General features: G+C 43.8%; 1 protein-coding gene across 2 annotated transcripts in view; it reads right to left on the bottom strand.

Moving 5' to 3' along the window:
* Positions 1–722: 722 nt before the first annotated feature.
* Positions 723–17,017, bottom strand: part of rangrf (RAN guanine nucleotide release factor) — a 33,407-nt gene continuing 17,112 nt past the window's right edge. For both annotated transcript variants that reach the window (XM_069920146.1, XM_069920147.1), the window contains exons 4-6: positions 10,265–10,427; positions 6,156–6,250; positions 723–3,930 (exon numbers count right to left, since the gene is read on the bottom strand). In XM_069920146.1, the coding sequence (XP_069776247.1) occupies positions 3,783–3,930; positions 6,156–6,250; positions 10,265–10,427 (406 nt within the window). In that variant the 3' untranslated portion in view covers positions 723–3,782. The remainder of the gene's footprint in view (positions 3,931–6,155; positions 6,251–10,264; positions 10,428–17,017) is intronic.

Genomic DNA, 17,017 nt, shown 5'->3' with positions numbered 1-17,017 from the left:
ATAAATGAGCCCTGATTCTTTTGAAACAATATTTGAATTCTTGAGAGCATATCTAATTTCCAACCCCCCCCACCCCCAGAGTTAAACAAGAGGTAATGCCCCTTAGCCATGGTGTACGAGTATGTGGGGTATCATCTTTCCATTTAATCCAAATTGCATGTCTGGCCGTCAATAGAGTAAAAGATGAAATTTAATGTTGAGTTGAAATCAATCTTGAGGTGATCTCAAAAACAAGCAATTAAAGGGTGAGGTTCCAATTTTAACTTAAGAATTACTAATAATGCTTCAAAAACGTCTTTCCAAAATTCTTCTAAGCCAGGGCAGATCCAGAACATACGAACTAAAGAAGCATCACCTATTTTACATTTTTCACATAAAGGATAGTCACATTGGAAATGCTGGCAAATTTCTACAGAGGTACGGGGGAAGGTGTGCTGACTGGCTGGTGTGGGGGCCACCAATACCCCACTGAGCACAATGCACTGCAAAAGGTAGTGGACCCAGCCCAGGAACATCACAGGCAAACCTCTCCCCACCATCGAGAACATCTATGGGGTACGCTGCTGTCGGAGAGCAGCAGTGATCACCAAGGATCCCACACCACCCAGCACATGCTTTGTTCTCACTGCTGCCATCAGGAAAGAGGTCTAGGGGCCACAAGACTTGCACCACCAGGTTCAGGAACAGCTGCTCCCCCTCCACCATCAGGCTCCTCAACTCAATCAGGGACAATTATTTGGGCACTTTATTGATTTTTAAAAATATATATCTATTGCACAGTCAGATTGTTTACATTTATTTATTTATTTACACATGTACATTGAGTACAGTTAATTTTTGCTCTACCATTAAGTGGTGATTCTGCCAGGCTCGCAGGAAATAGAATCTCAGTGTTGTTTGTGATGTCACATATGTATTCTGACAGTAAATCTGAATGTAGGAAGGAGAGAGTAGTAGTGGAAGGAAAGTATTCTGCCTGGAGGTCGATGAGTAGTGGAGGGGCTGCAGGGATCTGTTCTGGGACCCATGCTCTCTGTGATTTTTATAAATGACCTGGATGAAGAGGCAGAAGTTTGGGTCACTTGGTTTGCAGATAAAATGAAGGTTGGAGGAGTTGTGGATGGAGCTGAAGACTACAAGATGATATAGACAGGATGCAGTGTTAGACAGAAAAGTAGGAGATGGAGTTAAATCCAGATGTTTGAGGTGATGCATTTTGGAAGGACAAACCAGAGGGTTAATTGTCAGTTACTTAAGATGAACAGAGGGATCTTGGGTTCAAATCCGTATTTCCCTCAAGGTCGCTGCACAGAAGGCCTATGGGATGCTGGGCTTCATTAATAGGGGGATTGAGTTCAAATCTCTGGCATTCAGTTCTGGTCACCTCATTACAGGAAGGATGAGGACACTATGGAGAGGGTGCAAAGGAGATTCACCAGGATGCTGCCTGGATTGGGAAATGAGTCTTACGAGGTAGAGCTTGGACTTATCTCTTTAGAGCGTAAAAGGATGAAAGGAGACTTGATAGAGGTCGACAAGATTCTGAAAGGCATAGATAGGGTGGACAGTCAGCACCTGTTTCCCAGGACAGGATTGACAAACACCAGAGGGCGAGTGCACTAAGTTTAGGGGAGACATCAGGGATACTTTTTTTGTTTTTTTTTTATACAGAGTTGCGGGTGCCTGGAATGCCTTGCCATGGGTGGTTGTGGAGGCTGGAACATTAGGGACATTTAAGAGACTCTTAGACGAGCACACATATGAAAGAAAGAGGGTTACAGGGTAGGGAGGGTTTGGTCCTTTTTTTAGGGATTATATGGGATGGCACATCATCGAGGGCCGAAGGGCCTGTACCGTGCTGTAGAGTCCGAGTGACTACACACCTGCCCACATTGATGGGACGCAGGTGGAGAGATTCAGAACCTTCAGGTTCCAGCGTGCCCATGTTTCAGAAGATCTCTTCTGAAGCCAGCACATTTGAGGCAAAGGTGAAGGAGGCTTGCCCACGCCTTGACTTTCCAAGCCGTCTGAGGAGATTTAGCAAGTATTGGGCGGCGGTTAGTGTAGCGGTGGGCGCAATGCTGTTACAGCGTCAGCGACCTGCGTTCGAATCTGACGCTGTCTGTAGGGAGTTTATATACTCTCCCCGTGACTGCGTGAGTTTCCTCCGGGTGCTCCGGTTTCCTCCCACCCTTCAAAGCGGTTAATTGGGATATTTGGGCCACACCGGCTCGTGGACCAGAAGGGCCTGTTACCATGCTGTATGTCTATGCAAATTTTAAAAATTAATCAGATACTCTTCCAAACTTAGAAGACCCGGTCTGAAGTCTGCAGCCACAGCTGGCTTTCAGAGAGGCTGGAGTTTTACAGCATGGATTCAGGCCCTTCAGCCCAATGCATTCATGCTGGCCAAAGGTGCCCATCGAGAAAATCCCATATTTATCTGCGTTCGGCCTTCCCTATCCACTGGCCTGTCCAAATGTCTTTTAAATTGCTAAAATTGTCTCCACCTCTACCCCTTCCTCGTTCCACATTCTGTGTGGGAAGACTAGCCCCTCGATTAAAAAGGCAGTGCTGCCACTGGTGCAGACCCGCGGAGAGCAAGGAATGGAGACAAAGCACTGCTCCACAGGGTTGTACCGTCCAGTCTAACTTCCAACAGTTCCATACAGACTCGAAATGTCCTGTTAACAGGGCCGACAGAGGTTTATTTTAAAATCAAGTGGCCATTGGGTGTAGGCCTAAGATGGCGGCGTCCATGTTTGGCCGCATCCTCGAGGGGTTGCAGATTCCGGGGAAGCAGAGGACTGGCGCAGGGCACCAGAAAATGGGGAGACCCCCTCCCGTTTGAAAAGGAGAAGCAGAGGAAACAACCCACAGCAGCAAACCAGCGAGGGGTTCTGCGGCTGATGAATTCACAGGCGGCGAGCTGCTGGTGATTTGAAGCAAGGAACCCACGGAGGCTGCAGCTCACTTTGTCAAGGGACTCGCACCGACCGGGCTGCGGACTGCTGGAGACTGGCTGAAGGAGTACCAGGTATCGGAACTGGGAAGCGAAAGGGTGCTGAAGACTTCCTGATCGCGTTGGAGGTTCGGATCTGGAGCTCAGGTTGCCAATGGTTTGGACTGAAGTCTGTGTAGTTGCGGGGTCTGCTAGAGGCGAATCCACGGACATTCAGTGACTCTGAAGGGACTCTCTTCTGCTTTCTCTGACTATAAGGGGTGCCGGGCAATTTCTGCTGATGGTGAATCTTTGGCTTAAGGCAGACTAAATACAATTTTGTGTAATATTATACCTGTTTTATTACTTGACAATAAATGTTAAATCTTTCCCCACCCACCCCTCACTGTAATCCTGTACCCTCTAGACTGCCCTTCACAGGAAAGAGATTGTGATCTTATCAATGCCCCGATGATGTTAGAAACCTCTGTTCTATGAGATCACCTCGTGCACTCCAGGGAGAAAAATCCTGGCCTATCTCACAGTCCCAGTAACGTCTTTGTGATCTTTTTTGCCTCTAAACTGGCAGATGTTCACCAGACGGAGGATTAATTGGGAATTCTAATCTAGGAGTGGTCGAATGTTCCCTTGCGTATGGAATTCGAGAGAAGGTTGGTCATGATCTCAGTGAAGAGGGAACCCCTGTGGAATGAGGTCACTTCCAGTGAAAGGGAGGACCCACGTTCCTTGGGTTGGGGGGGGCGCCACAAGATCCAACGTCCACAGCTTCCCCGCCCTTTCCATCTTCACAGGTTTGAAGCCCACCTCAGCAGCCAGACTATCAGGCAAAGATGGCCGGGTCCAAGAGCCGGAGGGAGTGCGCGGCAGCGCGGAACTGGTCCAGGGTCCAGTGTTGGGTGGGCCGGCCTGTCGAGCCACGGGGCTGCGAGGGGCACGCTGCGGTGCTGCTGCTGCTGCTGCTGTGGGGGCTGAGGGTGGGGTGAGGGTGAGTGGGAGGAGGCAAGGGGAGAAAGACACCAGATTAGAGGAAGCACGTCTTTGTCACAAAACACAGAGGAGTTGGTCATGCCTGCTCCACCATTCAGTGTGATCATGGCTGATCTGATGATTGGCTCATCTTCACCTCCCTGCCTTTTCCCCCCAAATCCCTTAATTCACTACTATGTAAAATCTATCCACCTTATCTGAAAAATATTTACTGAGGTCGCCTCCACTGTTTCATTTGGCAGCAAATTCCACAAATTCCCCACCCTCTGGGAAAAGCAGTTCCTCCTCATCTCCGTCCTAAATTTACTCCCCTGGATCTTGAGGAGATGTCCCCTTGTTCTGGTCTCCCCCCCACCCATGGGAACAACTTACCTCCCTCTAACTTATCAAGGTTTTTCATAATTTTATACCTTTTCATAAGATCCTCTCACATTCTTCTAAATCCCAGTGAGTACAGTCCCAGACGACTTAATCTCTCCTCGTAGACCAACCCCCTCATCTCTGGAATTGACCTGGTTACCCTCCTCTGCTCCGCCTACAAAACCAATCTATCCTTCCTCAAGTCAAGAAACCAGAACTGCACACAGTTCTCCAGATACGGCCTCACCAGGACCTGGTGCCTCCCTGCTCCTAAATTCAATCCCTCCAGCAATGAAGGCCAACACATTCCATTTGTCTTCTTGATAGCCTGCCGCACCTGCAAACCAACCTTTTGTGATTCATGCACAAGCACTCCCAAGTCCTTTTGCATGGCAACACGCTGCAATTGCTTGCCATTTAAATATTAATCTTTCCCAGGGACATCATCCGTGACCCTGGGAAAAAAAGTGTGCCCAATCACCTCCCCTGTGCCCCTTGTGATTTTCCGAACCTCTAACAAGGTCACCCCTTGGCTTCCAAGGGTGGGTGGAACAGTTAGCACGACACTGTTACAGCGCCCACAACCAGGGTCTGAATCCTGCACTGTCTGTAAGGAGTTGTACATTCTCCCTGCGCCTGGGTGGGTTTCCCCTGAGGGGCCCGGTTTCCTCCCATCCTTCAAAATGAACCGGGGTTGTAGGTTAATTGGCGCATTTGGGCAGCACGGCCTGTTACCATGCTGCATTCCTGAATTAAAATTTGAAAATTAAAATGAATTAAAATTTATAAAAAGTCCCAGTATAAACACTTTCCCTGGAATCCAAGCCACCCAGTCACAACCTTCTGATGAATTCTTTCCTTGAACACTAGGTTCAAGTACAGGCCCTTCGGCCCTCGATGCTGTGCTGACCTACCTCGTAACCCTCTATTTTTCTTGCAAGCGTGTGCCTAAGAGTCTCTTAAATGCCCCCGATGTTTCAGCCCCCACCCCCATCCCTGGCAAGGCCTTCCAGGCCCCCACAACTCTCTGTGTAAAATACTTACCCCTGGCATCTCCCCTAAACTTCCCTCCCTTCACTTTGTCCACATGTCCTCTGGTGTTTGCTACGCCTGCCCTGGGAAATAGGCGCTGGCCGTCCTCCCTGTCTATGCCTCTCAGAATCTTATCGCCCTCTCATCCTTCTTCGCTCCAACTCCTTGCCTCTGCTAACCTTGCCTCATAAGACTGATTTTCCAATCCAGGCAACATTTAGGAAAATCTCTGCACTCTCTCTACAGCTTCCACATCATTCCTATAATGAGGCGATCAGAAATGAACACAAGAAGAGTGGCTTCACAAGAGATTTGTAGACCTCTCGATTCTTAAACGCAATCCCCCTATTAATGAAGCCCAACATCCCTTAGACCTCCCTAACTGCCCTACCAACCTGCATGGCAACTTTGAGAGAGGGATGGATTTGTACCCAAAGGTCTATCTGTTCATCCACATTGTTAAGTATCCGACCCTTTCCACCTTAACGACATCCCCCTCTCGCTGGGCAGCCAAAACTGTGCACAATATTCCAAAAGCTTTGATAATCTACTCCCAAAATTATTCACCCTACCCCCCCCCCTCTCCCCCACCTCTGGAATTAAGCAAGTTCAACCTGAATTGGGCAAGAACCCAGTTGGCTGAAGCAATGAGCTAACACGAGACTTGGGCCGCAGTGTAGTCTCCCCACTCCCCCCTGAACCTTTCATCTGTGCATCGGTGGAAGGCACAGACTCAGGTGGCTTTGGAGGGGTCTCCGCTCTTACCCCTACCTCTCCCACTAACTCCTGGAGATTCCCATCAGCAACGAAGTACCTGATCAAGATGGGATCGTTGAAGGTAACAAGGATGTCGGTGACGTACTGAGGGAGTCTGAAGAGAACCAGGTGGACATTCACAGTATTCCTGGCCTGCAAGGGAAAAAGTAAATGAGAATGAAATCCTTCGGTGCACTGAACCAGCCTTTGGAACTCAGTGCTTTGATATTCCCCAACATCTCATCCAATATAGTGTGATTCAACCTGGTCACCAGGTAAAGCGGCAAGGCTACCGGCCAACATCACGTCAACCTTCTTCAGGAGCTTTATTGAGAGCCCCTGGTCGGCTGCGTCACAGTGTGGATACGGTTGGTGCAGAGAAGTGAATCCGCAGGATCAGAAGAGTCACTGGAGTCTCTCTCCCCTCACCCCATCGACGTGATCTACCATGATTGTCTGAAGAGGGCAGGCAAAATCATTGAGGACCCCTTCCATCCCACACACGGCATCTTTCAGCTGCTCCTGTCGGGGAAGAGATACAGGAGGATCAGAGTCAGCACCACCAAGCTGAGGAACAGCTTCTTCCCACGGGCAGTGAGAACACTGAATGACCAAAGGATCTGCTCACACTGATCCTCCGAGACCCTCATATTCATGAAACAATATGTATTTATTTGTATATATAAATACTTGTTCTGTGTATGTATTGCTTGTCTGTATGTGTGTTATTTCTGGCTGTGTGTCTGTCTGTTTTGCACTGAGAACCGGAGAACGTAGTTTCAGCAAATTGTATTTGTACAATCAGATGACAATAAATTTGACTTGTAATAGTCTGCTATTTGATTAATTGGAAATCCTGAAAGTTTAGAGTCTACATCACAAGCTCCCTTTCAACTTGTCTGTTGCTTTGTCCCATCTTCTGCTTGCACTCAGCGGGGACCCCAGCTCCTGGACCCCCTTGTTTGTGTCTCCCTGCGTATCATGAAACAGAATGGGACCTCACTTCTAGGGTTCCCCTTCAAACTTAGTGGGTTTACTAGGACCGATATTGCTCGACGGTGAGCTGTCCATGAGAAATGCAACACTGGCTCCTCCGTCACCAAAGTCCCAAGGGTGCCAGTCAATTCTGGGGTGCACCAAAGCCAGACAGGAATGTTGACGAAGTAAAGGCCATGGATGTTAGTAAGGCCTTAACCTAGGGCCCACATTGGAGCTTAGTCAGGAAGATTCAGTCATTTGGTGTTCATGGTGATTTGACATCGACTTAATGGGAGAAGCCAGAGAGTAGTGATGGATGATTGTTTCTCAGACTAGAGACCTGTGACGATGGTGTGCCTCAGGGAGCAGTGCTGAGACTATTGTTGTTTGTCATTTATATCAATGATCTGGTTGATAATGTGGCAAATTGGATCAGCAAATTTGCAGATGACACTAAGATTGGGGGTGTTGTGGTCAATGAAGAAGGTTTTCAAAGCTTGCAGAGGGATGTGGACCAGCTGGAAAAACAGGGTGAAAATGGCCGATGGAATTTAATGCAGACAAGTGCGAGGTCTTGCATTTTGGAAGGACAAACCAAGAAAGGACGTACACAGTAAATGATCGGACACTGAGGAGTGCAGTAGAACAGGGAGATCTGGGAATACAGATACATAATTCCCTGAAAGTGGTGCCACAGGTGGATAGAGAGAGCTTTTGGCACCCTGGCCTTCATAAATGAAAGTGTTGAATACAGAAGTTGGGATATTTTGAAGTTGTGTAGATACTGACGAGGCCAAATTTGGCCAAATTGTGTGCAGTTTTGGTCACCTAACTACAGGAAAGATATCAATAAGATAGAAAGAGCGCAGATTTACTGGGATGTTGCCGGGACATCATGAACTGAGTTACTGAGAAAGGTTAAACAAGTTCGGACTTTATTCCCTGGAGTGTATAAGAATGAGGGGTGATTTGATATATAAAATTATGACGGTTATACATAGAATAAATGCAAGTAGACATTTCTGCTGATGTTAGGTGAGATACAAACCCGAGGACATGAAAGGAGAAAGGCTTAGGAGGAACTTTAGGTGGAACTTCTTCACACAGAGAATGGTGGGAGGGTGGAATACTGAAGTGGGGAATGCACGAGGTTAAGGTTATTTTGGAACCAATATTTATTGTCATGTACATGTTATAAAATTTATTGTTTTGAAGAAACATTATAAGTGCAAATATTGCTTTAAATTACATTTTAAAAATAAATAAATTAGAGCAGAAGAAAAGAAAGTGAGGCAATGTCTGTGGTTCATTGTCCATTCAAAAATCTGATGGCAGAGGAGAAGAAGCTGTTTTTGTACTGTCGGGTGTTTGCCTTCAGGCTCCTGGACCTCCTTCCCAAGGATGTTTTGAGTTTAAGGAGATTCAGTATGTTTTTACAGGTGGACTGTGGAGAACGTTCTGACCGGTTGCTTCACTGTCTGGTACCGAGGAGCCAATGCACAAGACAGGAAAGGACTCCTAAACGGGCACCAGACTTCACTCCATCGAGGACATCTACAAGAGGCAGTGAATCAATAAAGCAGCCTCTACCCTCAAGGACCTGCCAGCACCCGGGCCAGGGCCTCTTCACTCTGCTACCAGGAAGGAGGTCCAGGAGCCTAAAGACGAGCACCCGACAGAACAAAAACACCTTCTTCCCCTCCGCCGTAAGATTTCTGAATGGACAATGAACCACAGATCTCACTTTTTCTGGGTTTTTTTGCCCTGTTAATTTATTTTTCAAATGTAATTTATAGTAATATTTAAATTGTAACACTGCCGCAAAACATTGAATTTTGTGACATGTTTATGGCAATATTCTGATTCTGAAGAGGGCGTGGCCTGAGTGGTGGGGGTCCTTGAGGATAGAGGCTCCTTTCTTAAGACAGCCGCCTCTTGTAGATACTCTGAATGGAGTGAAGACTGGTGCCCATGATGTCGTTGGCCGAGTTCACAACTTTCTGATCCTTTTCCTGTCCTGTGTATTGGCACCTCTGTATCAGGCCATGATGCAAACAGTCAGAATGCTCTCCACGGTCCACCTATAGAAATTTGCAAGTCTCTGGTGATGTACCAAATCTCCTCAAATTGTCATGAAGTATAGCCACTGGCGAGCCTTCTTCGTGACTGCATCGACATGGAGGCCCCAGGACAGATCCTCAAGATGTTGACACCCAGGATTTTGAAGTTCTTATCCCTTTCCACTGCTGACCCCCTCGATCTATAGCCGCTTTCTGGTGCTCGAACACAGATAATGCGCCGGCAGACATGGCTGGAGGCGAGTGCAGCTGGGACGTTCAGGTGGCCGTTGGGAAGACACCTTTCTGTCACCTGAACGTGCCAGCTGAAGGAGAGCCGCATCCAAGCGAACATCGGCTCCCATGGACTGTGGCCGTAGTCCCACTGCTGCTTTCAGGTGCAACAGGGGATTCTTGGAGCCGGAGAATATACCTACAGGAGGAGGGTTAGGTAAGTACTCCTCCTGGCCAGGTTCTCCACTTTCAGGTGGCCTACCGACACCCACATAGGGGTAGAATATGCGGCTTTACTTCGGGGTATTTTGGCCACCTAAAAGTGCCTTACGAGCCCCCTTCCTGAAGTCCACAATCAGCTCCTTGGTTTTGCTAGCATTGAGTGCAAGGCCGTTGTTGTGACACCACTCAACCGGCTGATCCATCTCCCTCCTATATGCTTCCTCGTTGCCGTCTGTGATTCTGCCGCTGACCGTGGTGTCATCGGCAAATTTGTAGACGCCATTTGAATTGTGCCTGGCCACGCAGCCATACAAAAGCAGCTTCTTCCCCACCACCATCAGGTTTCTGAACAGACAATGAACCGCAGACACAACCTCACAATACTCTTCTTTTCAAACTAATTTACTTAATTTTTTTTAATGTGATTTTTTTTTAGCAATTTAGCACCTGTAATGCTGCCACAAAAAAAAACAAATTTAGCAACATACTCATGACAGTAAATTCTGATCCTGAGGAGGCGTTAACGATCCGCACTGACCATGGTCTTCCAACGAGCGAGTCAAGGATCCAGTTACAGAGGGAAGAACTGAAGACTCACAGACACATCCAATGGATGGCTCAGGATTAAGCAGTTAGCTTGGGAAGTCCCCCCAAGCCCCCACTGCCTGCCACCCACCTGCTCGTTGAACTTGGCCACGTGTTGCCTCCCGGCAAGGAGCCAGGCGCTGCTCATCTCCTGCAGGGCTGCCAGCTGTCTGCCGACAGCTTCTACGCTCAGGACCTCGGTTCCTTCATCATCCGAAGCTCCGTTGATGGTGGTGACGTCGTCGAAATGGTACCTGCGGACGCAAACCACAGCCAGTTTGCAAGGTCGCTACCGGGACTGAGTTGCACTCAGAGTTGCACATGGAGAGGCCAGGACTTTTCTCCTTGGAGTCCAGGAGTAGGATGGGGGGGGTTAATGGACGCACGAGGGGTTTAGATAAGGTAGATGGTCACGGTCTTCTCTCTGGGGTAGGGGAGAGAAGATGAGAGGAGAAAGGCAACCTGAGGGGCAATGTTTTCCAAGCAATGGCTGAACAAGCTGCCAGAGGAAATGGGCCAGGCAATTGTATTACTTAAAGGACATGACCAGGAAAGGTTGAGAGGGATCTGAGTCAAATGGAGGGAAATGGATGGTCTAGTGGACCACATTGCTAGCATGGATAAGTGGGGCCAATGGGCCTGTTCCTGTGCTGTACAGTAAAGAATAATTACCTTATCCTGCTTTAGGACATTGAATTTTGTGACATGTTTACGGCAATATTCTGATTCTGAAGAGAGTGTGGCCCTCTTCAGAGACCCATATGTTGTGTATTCAAATTTAGACGTACAGTGTGGTGACAGGCCCTTCCGGCCCACAAGCCCGTGCCGCCCAAATTCTTCCATACAGACTTTAAGAGGCCAGTTAATGGAGCCGACGGTGATTTTATTTATAAATCCTGCGACCACGTCATCTGGGCCCAAGATGGCGCCGCCTGTGATCGGCAGCGGCCACGAGGGGTTGCTGACTCCAGAGAATTAGAGAACTGGCGCAGGGGATCGGAAAATGGGGAGACCACCCTCCCACCCCATTTGAGAAGGAGAAGAGGAGGAGGAGGCGATGTGATGTGCTCTGCAGCCGAAGGAGCCTCACAGGCGGCGGTGGGCTGTTGGTGACTCGAGGTGGGGAACCCACACAGGCTGGGGACTGGCTAAAGGAGCACCAGGTATGGGTCCGGGATGAAAGAGGGCGCCGAGGGCTTCCTGACCGTATCAGATGTTCAGATCTGGAGCTTAGACGGCCGATGGTTTGGACTGGACATCTGTGTGGCTGTGGGAGTGCTGGAGGCGAATCCATGGACACTCGGTTAATCTGGGGGGGGGGGGGCTCTTGTTTGCTTCTCTTTGACTCTTAGAGGCACTTCAGGCAACTTCTGCCGATGGCGAATCTGTCTGCCTTATGGCAGACGAAAGCAAATTCCACTTCAATATTGACTGTTTTTATTTCAGGACAATAAAGGAGGGTGGGAGGAAACCGGAGCACCCGGAGAAAACCCACGCAGACACGGGAGAGCGTACAAACTCCTTACAGACAGCACCAGATCAAACCCCAGCCACCAGCGCTGTAATAGTGTCATGTTAACCGTCCCACCCAAAGGTATAGATGCTCTGAGGCCTTTCTGCTTTCTCCACTACCTCGGCCTTGGACAACCCTTATTTCCAAATGACAGAGAGGGAGGCCATTTGTGACAGGCATATAACCACATAACAATTACAGTGCGAAAACAAGCCATCTTGGCTCTTCTCGTCCACACTGATTTGAGTGAACTCCACTAGTCCCACCTACTTGCTCCCTCTCCTTAACCATAACCCTCCAACCCCCTCACATCCATGCACTCGTCCAACCTTCTCTTAAATGACAAAACTGACCCTGCTGCAACCACCTCTTCCAGAAGGTCATTCCACTGGCCACCCCTCTCTGAGTGAAGAAGCTTCCTCTCATGTTACTTCTAAAGTTTTGCCCCCTAACCCTTTTTTTTTTTTAATTTTTTATTTTTCACACCATAAATCACACTTTTTCCTTTTCACACATATACAGTGCCATTTTCTCCCCCCCCCTCCCTCCTCCCATCCCACCCTCCCTACCTCCCCCCTCCCGTCCATTTAAGGTATACAATCCAGGATACATTAAACCAGTCAGACAATGTTGTCATTCAATAAAAATACACCAGAAATTCTACTGAGTCCATTCTTTTCATTCCCTTTTCCTTCCGTTAACTTAGGTAATGATTGTCCCCGGTAGGTTTTCGCTATTGTATTTAATGTAAGGCTCCCATATTTGTTCGAATATTTCAATATTATTTCTTAAACTATATGTTATTTTTTCTAATGGAATACATTTATTCATTTCTATATACCATTGTTGTATTTTCAAATTATGTTCCAATTTCCAGGTTGACATAATACATTTTTTTTGCTACGGCTAGAGCTATCTTAACAAATCTTTTTTGTGCATCCTCCAAATCAATTCCAAATTCTTTATTTTTTATGTTACTTAGGAGGAAGATCTCTGGATTCTTTGGTATATTGTTTTCTGTTATTTTATTTAATATCTGATTTAGATCTTCCCAAAATTTTTTTACTTTCTCACATGTCCAGATTGAATGAATTGTTGTTCCCATTTCTTTTTTTACATCGTAAACATCTATCAGATACTGTTGGGTCCCATTTATTTAACTTTTGAGGTGTAACGTATAGCCTGTGTATCCAGTTATATTGTAACATACGTAACCTCGTATTTATTGTATTTCTCATCGTTCCGGAGCATAACTTCTCCCATGTTTCCTTTTTTATCTTTATATTTAAATCTTGTTCCCATTTTTGTTTAGTTTTACCATTTGTTTCCTCATTCTCCTTTTCTTGCAGTTTAATATACATATTTGTTATAAATCTTTTGATTATCATTGTATCTGTAATCACATATTCAAGGTTACTTCCCTCTGGCAAACTCAAACTGCTTCCTAATTTATCCTTCAAGTAGGATCTCAATTGGTAATATGCCAGCACTGTATCTCCAGTTATATTGTGCTTATCTTTCATTTGTTCAAAGGATAATAATCTATTTCCTGAAAAACAATTTTCTATTCTTTTAATCCCTTTTTTTTCCCATTCTCTAAAGGAAAGGTTATCTATTGTAAAAGGGAGTAACTTGTTTTGCGTCAATATTAGTTTTGGTAATTGATAATTTGTTTTATTTCTTTCTACATGAATCTTCTTCCAAATATTGAGGAGATGATGTAATACTGGAGAACTTCTATGTTGTACCAATTTTTCATCCCATTTATATAATATGTGTTCAGGTATCTTTTCCCCTATTTTATCTAATTCTAATCTCGTCCAATCTGGCTTTTCCCTTGTTTGATAAAAATCTGATAGGTATCTTAATTGTGCGGCTCTATAATAATTTTTAAAGTTTGGCAGTTGTAAGCCTCCTTGTTTATACCATTCTATTAATTTATCTAGTGCTATCCTTGGTTTCCGCCCTCTCCATAAAAATTTCCTTATTATTTTCTTTAACTCCTTGAAGAATTTCTCTGTCAGTTGTATTGGCAATGCCTGAAATAAGTATAATATCCTTGGAAAAATGTTCATTTTAATACAGTTTATCCTTCCTATTAGTGTTAGTGGTAAATCTTTCCAATGCTCTAAATCGTCCTGTAATTTTTTCATTAGTGGATAATAATTGAGTTTATATAGTTGGCCGAGATTTTTGTTTATTTGTACACCTAGGTATCTTATTGCTTGCATTTGCCATCTAAATGGTGATTCCTTCTTAAATTTTGAGAAATCCGCATTATTCATAGGCATTGCTTCACTTTTATTTACGTTTATCTTGTAACCCGACACTTCTCCATATTCCTTCAATTTCTTATATAATTCTTTTATTGATAGTTCTGGTTCTGTTGAGTACACTATAACATCATCCGCAAATAAACTGATTTTATATTCCTTGTCTTTTATTTTTATTCCTTTTATATTATTATCTGTTCTTAACAATTCTGCTAGTGGTTCTATAGCTAACACAAACAATAAAGGTGATAGTGGGCATCCCTGTCGTGTTGACCTGCTTAAGTTAAATTGTTTTGATACATGTCCATTTACTGTCACTTTCGCCAATGGTCCCTTATATAATGCTTTAATCCAATTAATATATTTCTCCGGTAAACTGAATTTTTGCAATACTTTGAACAAATAATTCCATTCTACTCTGTCAAAGGCCTTCTCTGCGTCTAACGCAACTGCTACTGTTGGCGCTTTACTCCCTTCTACTGCAAGAATTAAGTTAATAAATTTACAAATATTGTCTGTTGTGCGTCTTTTTTTGATAAATCCAGTTTTGTCTAGATTTACCATTTTCGGTACATACTCTGCTAAACTGTTTGCTAATAATTTAGCTATTATCTTATAATCTGTGTTAAGTAACGATATTGGTCTATATGACGCTGGTGTGAGTGGATCTTTCCCTTGCTTTAGTATTACTGTAATTATTGCTGTTTTACATGAATCTGGTAAGCTTTGAGTTTTATCAATCTGGTTGATTACTTCCAGGAGGGGCGGAATTAATAAGTCTTTAAATGTTTTATAAAATTATATTGGGAATCCATCCTCTCCTGGTGTCTTATTATTTGGTAATTTTTTTATTATCTCTTGTATTTCTACTATTCCAAATGGCTCTGTTAATTTATTTTGTTCCTCTATTTGTAGTTTTGGTAGTTCAATTTTAGTCAGAAATTCATCTATTTTCCCTTCTTTCCCTTCGTTTTCAGTTCGGTACAATTGTTCATAGAATTCTCTAAAGTTTTCCTTAATTTCTTTTGGATTATATGTAATTTGTTTGTCTTTTTTCCTTGATGCCAATACCATTTTCTTAGCTTGTTCTGTCTTAAGCTGCCATGCTAGGATTTTGTGCGTTTTTTCACCTAGTTCATAATATTTCTGTTTTGTCTTCATTATATTTTTCTCCACCTTATATGTTTGTAGTGTTTCATATTTTATTTTTTTATCCGCCAATTCTCTTCTTTTAGTGATATCTTCCTTCATTACTAATTCTTTTTCTATATTTACTATTTCCCTTTCCAACTGGTCTGTTTCCTGATTATAGTCCTTCTTCATCTTGGTTACATAACTTATTATTTGCCCTCTAATGAATGCTTTCATTGCATCCCATAGTATAAACTTATCTTCCACTGATTCCATATTTATTTCAAAATACATTTTAACTTGTTTTTCAATAAATTCTCTAAAATCCTGCCTTTTAAGTAACATGTGGTTTAATCTCCATCTATACATTCTTGGAGGGATGTCCTCTAACTTTACTGTCAATTTTAAGGGTGAATGGTCCGATAGTATTCTAGCTTTATATTCTGTTTTTTTTTACTCTATCTTGCATACGAGCTGATAACAAAAATAGGTCTATTCTTGAGTATGTTTTATGTCTAGCCGAGTAATATGAATATTCCTTTTCCTTTGGGTGTTGTTTCCTCCATATATCCAAAAGTTGCATTTCTTGCATCGATTTAATTATAAATTTGGTTACTTTGTTCTTTCTGTGAATTTTTTCCCCAGTTTTGTCCATATTTGAATCCAAATTCAGGTTGAAATCCCCTCCTATTAATATGTTCCCTTGCGTATCTGCTATCTTCAAAAAGATATCTTGCATAAACTTTTGATCTTCTTCGTTAGGTGAATATACATTGAGTAGATTCCAAAACTCCGAATATATCTGACATTTTATCATTACATATCTCCCTGCTGGATCTATTATTTCCTCTTCTATTTTAAATGGCACATTTTTACTAATTAATATAGCTACTCCTCTTGCTTTTGAATTATACGATGCTGTTGTTATGTGTCCTACCCAATCTCTCTTTAATTTCTTATGCTCCAATTCAGTTAAATGTGTTTCTTGCACAAATGCTATATCAATTTTTTCTTTTTTCAGTAAATTTAGCAGTTTCTTCCTTTTAATTTGGTTATGTATTCCATTAATATTTAAAGTCATATAGTTCAACGTAGCCATTTTATACTTTGTTTATCTTCCCTTTCCGTTTCTCCATCATTACCTTTCCTTCTTATCCATTTGTTTTCTTGTTTTGAATCCTTTATAAGACAACATTTCTAAAACATCAAACATTTTCCTTATTCTCCTATTTAAAACTTCTTTAGCCCCAATCCCCCCTTCCCCTCCTGAGTTGTCCTTTATCCCTTGTCGGACAACCACATCTCCCCTCTCCATTTGGATTTGGGAATTCACTCGCAAGCATCAGCTGATTTGCAGTGACCGCAACACCCCCCCACCCAACCCCCCCAGAAAAGATTTCACTTTTCATATGTGACAAAGGTCACTCTTTTAATTCCCTCTTTATTCCCTCTATTCCTTTTCCTTCCCTTATTAATTTTTGTCTATACTATCTATATTTTCCTCTAAATACGGATACATTCATGTATGCACATTATACATATACACACATATACCTCTTTACCCACATACATATAAATCGTGGTCATTTTTACTCTTATTACATGTCTTCATCTCTCTGTTTGTTTTGTAGTTGTTCTGCAAATTTCCTTGCTTCCTCTGGATCCGAGAATAGTTTTTTTCCCATAAGATCGTTTTCGACGTTTTAAACTCCCTCCTGCTCTTCAGGAGTTCAAAACTTATGTCTTTTTAGTTTGCAGTCTTTTGTACTCTCGTTACACGTCTTCATCTCTCAGTCTATTTTGTAATTGTTCTGCAAATTTTCGTGCTTCCTCTGGATCCGAGAATAGTCTGTTTTGTTGTCCTGGAATAAATATTTTCAATACCGCTGGATGCTTTAGTATAAATTTATACCCTTTCTTCCATAAA

This window comes from Narcine bancroftii, chromosome 2 (assembly GCF_036971445.1).
Source record: "Narcine bancroftii isolate sNarBan1 chromosome 2, sNarBan1.hap1, whole genome shotgun sequence".
In the NCBI taxonomy this organism is placed as follows: Eukaryota; Metazoa; Chordata; class Chondrichthyes; order Torpediniformes; family Narcinidae; genus Narcine; species Narcine bancroftii.
Note: the sequence above shows the minus strand (reverse complement) of the source record. Positions and strands in the feature narration are given on the sequence as shown.